This window comes from Pyxicephalus adspersus, chromosome 3 (assembly GCF_032062135.1).
Source record: "Pyxicephalus adspersus chromosome 3, UCB_Pads_2.0, whole genome shotgun sequence".
Lineage (NCBI taxonomy): Eukaryota > Metazoa > Chordata > Amphibia > Anura > Pyxicephalidae > Pyxicephalus > Pyxicephalus adspersus.
Genome location: NC_092860.1, coordinates 113,009 through 119,915, shown reverse-complemented (window position 1 = coordinate 119,915; position 6,907 = coordinate 113,009). Strand labels below are relative to the sequence as shown.

General features: G+C 42.2%; 1 protein-coding gene across 1 annotated transcript in view; it reads right to left on the bottom strand.

The window, feature by feature from the left end:
• Nucleotides 1-1,608: 1,608 nt before the first annotated feature.
• Nucleotides 1,609-6,907, bottom strand: part of LOC140325340 (CCN family member 5-like) — a 6,777-nt gene continuing 1,478 nt past the window's right edge. Inside the window, exons 2-6 of the mRNA XM_072403166.1 lie at nucleotides 6,590-6,775; nucleotides 5,176-5,395; nucleotides 4,783-5,019; nucleotides 4,126-4,304; nucleotides 1,609-3,655 (exon numbers count right to left, since the gene is read on the bottom strand). Of these exons, the coding sequence (XP_072259267.1) occupies nucleotides 3,437-3,655; nucleotides 4,126-4,304; nucleotides 4,783-5,019; nucleotides 5,176-5,395; nucleotides 6,590-6,775 (1,041 nt within the window). The 3' untranslated portion in view covers nucleotides 1,609-3,436. The remainder of the gene's footprint in view (nucleotides 3,656-4,125; nucleotides 4,305-4,782; nucleotides 5,020-5,175; nucleotides 5,396-6,589; nucleotides 6,776-6,907) is intronic.

Below are 6,907 nucleotides of genomic sequence, written 5' to 3'. Positions count from 1 at the left end.
TTTGCCAGCTGTGTCTCGCAAACTGGCAACTCATATTCTAGTAGCAGCTCGTACGCTGATTCCCACTAAATGGAAGACGTCTATACCTCCCTCTGTGGATGATCTTCATGCGCGGATCCAAGAGATCCGCCTAATGGAGTACCTCACGGCGCTCCTCAGAGATACGGTGGACAAGTTTGAGGTGATCTGGGAGGCTTGGGACCAATACTTTACTACTCTATCCAACTGATCTCTCATTTCGTTCTACTCCGCGGCTAATGTCACAATGTTCCCCTTGTTCCTACCTCCTTTTTGTTCTTAAACTGTTAACATAGCACATTATGTCTGTGATATGGTCTTTGCTTTTTGTTTGTAAAATTTTTGTTGCAGTCTGTTATGATTGATATTGTCAACTTCCCTTTGTGTAATCCCCTCATTTTTGTTTATTCTGTACCCCTAGATAAAACTTTTCAATAAACATACAATTTCAAAAAAAAAAAAAAAATAAAAATGTTAAATTAATTTATTGAGTGTTTGTTTATTCAACTTTTTTTTTTTTTACAGGTTATCCTACAATGACATGATGTCTCTTACTCTGTAACACACTTTCCAGCACAGTAATATCATGATACATTTGTTACATTTTTCTTTTATCCCCTGACAGAAAAATGTAACAAATGTATGAAATTACTGTGCGTGTTACAGAGTAAGAGATACCTCTAGTGCGGGGCATCTGCTGCAATCATTTAGAAGAGTGTGCAACCCCCTGGGCACTAAAGGTTAATTAACCTGCAGAGCTCGGGGATCGTAGTGAACTGCTAAGTTTATCTGCAGTTCAGTTCCCATGGTCACATGACCGTGGGAACTTTGTGGTCACAGCTCTGACTGCAGGCGATCCCCGGGCACCACAGGTTGAATAGGGACAGGTTTCCCCATTCATCACATCTAGTGCCCTGTGTTCTTGGATAGAGAAACTCTATCCAAGAACACATACGACTAGTAAAGGGCTGCAGGAGCAATCTGATTGCTCTTGCAGCCCCTAATAGTCCCAAAAATTACCCGAATTCTCCCATTATTGACTTCAATGGTGTTCGAATTCGGCATTCGATCACCCGAGCAATGACCCTGATTTATTAGAGTTCTCCAAGGCTGGAGAGAATACACTTTCATCAGTGAAGCTGGGCGATCCAGCAAATCTGGAACGGATCTGGTCCAGGATTGAAAACATTTGCTAACAAATACCTTGACTTTTAGGAAATCCATTCCAGGTTTGCAGGATCACCAAGCTTCACTGATGAAAGTGTATTCTCTCCAGCCTTGGAGAACTTTAATGAATCAGGGCCAATATCTCACTATTCGATCAAATAGCTGTCCAATCGAATAGTGAGATATTCCAACAACACTAGTTGTAAGGTAAGTGGGCAGTTGGTGAGGCCTTTATTTAGAATGAAACACGGTGAAAATAAATGTAATTCATGGTAATATCTTCTTTAATTGGCCTTTGTTGTGATTGGGGAATTTTCTGACCTCAGAGCCCAACTTTGTCATGCTGCTCCTTTCATTCGCCTAGAAGTATATAACAAATTGTCACCCGGTCTACTTTCAGTTATTGTGTTCAGACACAGAACGCAGAAATGGAAGTATTTAATAATAATCTTTTATCAACAAGAGGAAATACATTGTGCTGGTGCAGCTACAATGAGGGTCCAGCTCTATAGACAGTGAGTCTGGAACCTTCTACAATACAATTCATTACAATCTGGAGATGCTCACAAAAAGGGCCACGGCCTATGTTGGCGATATTAGTCGTTTTTCATCAGATTGTTTGGTATGAATCATGGAATCCAGGATGTGAAGTTGGCCCTCTCTTCTTAATGGAATTTATTGTTGTTTCTGTTCCTGACTTGCACATTGCCCTTGTGATAAGACATCATACCACACAATGAAAACATGATTCCCAATTCCACCTTTAACCTTCCCAATAAAGCAGGATGAGCAGTTTTATGGTTTAAAATGTTAAAAGGGTTCTCCACTTTGAACCAAAAGGGGCTCATAGAGATTGGTGGGGGTCTTCTTGCTTGATTGCAATGCCAGTCAGATGTTTTGCAGCTCAGGATGTGGGGAGACTTAACAAGCTGGAGGGTTGGTCAGTGTTTCACAAAATGAAGATTTGGTGAAAAAATGAAATTCTGTGCAGCAGGAATGTCACTTCAGGATACCCCATACATGCAGCACACCCCCTGTGTAACCGAGCGCACAGCATATATGGGAAAACAATACTTCATACTATGTACTCCAATAGACTCAGCACTCCCTTCAGCACACTCCCTGTATACTCCAATACAAAGCAATCCCCAATACTCCACACTCCCCATCATAAACCCAACAGACACTCAACACGTTCCCCCTACACATTAATTGTGATACACATAGCAGATCGTCAATACCCCAGCCTTCCCCAATAGTACAGTACATAGCATTTCCTCATGCACCCCAATACACTCCTCCTTACACCCCAATATAATAATCAGCAATGCCCAATATATGCCAATACATGCCCTGCTATTAGGCCAGGCCCGGGTAATTTATTTTACATCCAGCCAAAAGGACAGATATGGATCATCCATATAACTATTTATTTATTGTACTTTTAATCTGCACTATGCACTAGATGATTAAGGCAATTGTGCTTATGGACTGAAAGTCAATAAATTGAGAGCTAATGGCCCTATGATCTGGCTCTCCCTAGGTCCGGGGAGTCTTTTTTCTGAAGAGCCCTTTTATTTGCAGTGGAGGGTCTGTTCCTGGTATGGTCCCCCAAAGTAAATGCAGCAATCTAGTTTTGCTGAGAATATGAAAAATCGACCACTGTTCATGAAATGGGGTCCTAGTCCCGACGTTCCTAGACATTGTGGTAGTACACTTTTGTGTATTCAATTTTTTAACTGCGTGCTAGTTTGATTTGGCTTCAGTTTTTTGAATGTGCTTTCACACACTGGGTCTTCAACAAAAATACAGCACAATACACATCTATTATATCCAATATAAACCGCAATGCCCACAGCACTCTGCCATATACCACAAAATATGGAACACCCCCATACATCCCAACATTTACAGCACTCATATACCCTGGTACCCTCAGCCCACCTTCACGCACACTTCCCATACACCCCATACTCTACATTACCTCAATACACCCAGATATACTCAGCTCACACCTCCAATACATCCCATTACTCTCGGAACTTCCCCATACACCACCATATGCTGTGTACACCAGTAGATGATCCTGGTTGGTCCTTTCCAAAGCTCCATGTTGTGTACACTAGCAGGTAAACCTGGCTGGGCCATTCCATTCCTGTGTACGTAAGAAGGTGGCCATGGCTCTATGTCCCAGAGTTCCACATCTGCGGTGATCATGGCTGTATGCCCATTGTGCACTTCATTTTTCTTATTAATAGCAAACACAGGAAACTATAAACATCATTAGTTTCATCCTTGGCCCCTCAGTGCACTGAAAGGCAACCAATTCATTCACAGTCTGATGGGGGACACAGAGCCTCATGCCGCAGGAACCACAAAAAGTGGGCCAAAAAGTTCTGATGCTGATGCAGTCCTGAGTCTCCCACCGCATTAGATGAGATGTCAGTATTGGACTGCAGGCTGCGTTCCCCTAAAAAGCAAAAATCCATGTCAGAAATCTTCCTATTCATTCCCATTCTTTCTCCACAACTTTAATCCTAATTTTGGACTTCTATACCAACATCACTGACTCTGCTACTAACCGTAAGTCACCCCAATACCTTCTGCTACTAATCCCTAGCAACTACTAACCTCCAGTCAGCCTGATTCTAACCTATAGGGATCTTCTAACTAACCTTCTATCCCCAACCTATTGTCACCCTGACACTAACCTGAAATCACTTTCCTATTAACGCCAAGCCACTCTCATGTGAAGCTCCATGTTTCTTGTCACTGAGCATAACCAATGAGCATGTAATGTAATGCAAGGATCACATGTAGCTGAGGTCTGATAGACATATAAATGACATGTACACATAAGTCACATTTGACTTGGAGTACGCACTGCAGGTGGCTGGGGGCCCGTTCTGTAATATTACACACCCTATAGTACAGACTTACAATGGCAGCTGATGAATCTCCGCAGGGTCGCACCATGCACAGACGATTTTGCCTCTCGAGTCTACAATATGAGTTCTGGTTAGTTACTCTTGAAGAGATGCCCATGCCACAAAAAGTGGAACATGTTTCCCATTCTGTGCTCCATTCAGGGCAGTTTATTGGAACCATCTGTGCCAGTCCTGAGAACAAGACAGAAAAATGTTGTATAATAAGGAATATACTACGACACCTATTCTACATACCTTCACTACCTACCTACAATGAACTATCAGGAATAGCAATATTCCCAAGAAAATTTTCCAGGACCTTGAGTCTAAACCATGAAAATTGAGAGCAGTGTTGAAGGCAAAGGGGGGTTCAACCCAGTTTTAGGGTACAGTGTACCCTAAAAGTGCCAAAAACAATGCAAAAAACTCCAATATTGACTGTATATGTAGGCATTGTGTCAACTTTGGAATCTCCTTCTGAGTTTTTACATTCCATATTGGTCACAATTTCATTCTTTCCCCGGACCATATGAATAAAATAATGAAACTGCAAATGGAATCAAAGATCCCCACAATTGCAGTTCAGTTGATTTTAGTTGCCTAGCTAGGGGATTGAGATATGTGAAGTGATCTGTTGGATGCCATCTTGGGCACTACATAAAGTGGTTACCGGATTCCGGGCTGCTCACGTGCCCATCACATCTCCATTCTGGACAGCACTGTCCTGGAATCGGAATTTGACGTGGAAAGGGACATGTTGGCGTTGGGAGCTGGACATCATTACTGCAAAGTGGGACACATGTCACCCCTCCATCCACACATGTGCATTGGAGTTTACAGCCCAACTGAAATGTCTCTCCATCTTTATACATCTTGCCATCCATGTCACAGCTGTCGCCATCGTTATCTGTGGAAACACCATACAGTGTGACTAACCTGCTAGACATGACATCTAATGATAATTAAAAGAACAATTAATGGGTTGTATCCTGTTGTATATCATTTATCTAGTCATATTATTTATTAGTGTTATTGCAGAATAGGGACCTTTTGGATATCTTACAGTTGCAGGTTCCACTTCTTCCTCCATCTTTGCTTGTAGAGTAATCACAGACAAGTTCCTGAGTTGGATCACATCGGTAGATCCTGTCACATGGCTCGCCAAGTCGTCTTGCACAAATCTTACAGCAACCACAGCCATCCAGAAGAAGAGGGACGCCCGAAGGACATCTTGGTGGAGTCCAGGAACATGTACATGAGCGGGGGCAAAGCTGAGCCAAAATCTACCGGAATTAGAATAACAAGCAATATGACTAGAGAGGAAGAATAACATTCTGGTAATTGGGACCTCACTTCATAGATGCCGGAAAATATCCTCCAGAGATGATTTTCCATTGAAAGGGCAGGATTTGGAGGCAGAGTTATGTATATCTGATTGCCAAATATATAAATAGTTCTGTATGTTGTATGACCATTTTATTCTCCACCTAGCTTCAATTTACTTGCCATTTGTTACCCTTATAAATTGTAATAAATGGTGCCCAAGAAGTGTTCATCTCACAAAAAGATGTCTGTGTCTGGTTTGCCATGGAGTTAGGGGCTTAGCATGATTCTGTCCCAAGTGGGGTCCATGAGTACCAATGGTGACTTGTCTTTCATGGAGAAACTCTCTCTATGTGCCTGCTGCTTGGGGTCGTCCCCGGTGGTAATAAAACCCTTCACATATTTCAGAGTATGAAGTATTTCCTCTTGGTAATATTTAGATATGAAAACATGTCATGCATCATCACAAACTAAGGGTTGTGTGGCCAATGTTTGGTGGGTCTCAGAGCTGACACTCTCTGTGATTTGATGATTATTTGGGGTGTACCCCATCTTGAATTCTTTTGGTGTAACCCTCCTGTACAGTTTTGAAAGAATTCTGGGTCTATTCCCATGTTCTGCTTTGTGTTCTTCTGAGTGTTCCTCCAAGCACTGTTTTGCAGCCTTCCTGGTGTACCCCCTGTATTTTCTTGTATGTTGGGTAACCCCATCCCTCCCTGTTCTGTACTTTTTCGGGTGTACCCCCATGCATGGTTTTGTGCATTCCTTAGTATATTCTCCTGTACCCTTCTCACTGTTCCTCTTACACTGTCCTGTACTTTTCTATATTGCTCCATACACTGATATGTAAACCTTTGGGTGAACCCCTGTATAGTTTTGTATTTTTCTGGGTGTACCCCCTGCACTTTCCTGTACCATTCTGTGTTTACACTCTCCCTCACCCCACACCATTCTGTACTATTCTGGGTGTATCCCCCAACACCACCACATACACGCAATGTCTGTAATATGTGAGCCATCCCACATAGTTTTGTACTATGTACCTTGTGTAAAGATTTGTAGTGTGTATTCTGCAATATTCTGTGCTATTATTATAAGTAGACGTTCTATAGAAATGTGCAGTCAGAAGCAGTTTGGCCCAACATGTCACTTACCTGTGACAGGGCGACAAAGAGCAGCAAACATCCAGTTGTGAGCATAATCTGTGTGTTCAGAGCGTCCCGCCTGGGGAATGGCTGCTGTACTCCCAGTTCTGGAATATTACTCACAGGCTGCAGCACAAACATTGGACATTCATCCAAATTTCCACATTCCACATGATGTTTTTCATTCACCTCTAACTAAAAATATAATCACGTTATTAGATTACCGTCCATAGTTGGAAAGGTCTTAAGAGAGTTTGATAAAGAGCCACATAGAGGAGTTTCTGCTAGAAAATAATATTATAAGTGATAGTCAGCATGGCTTCAAGA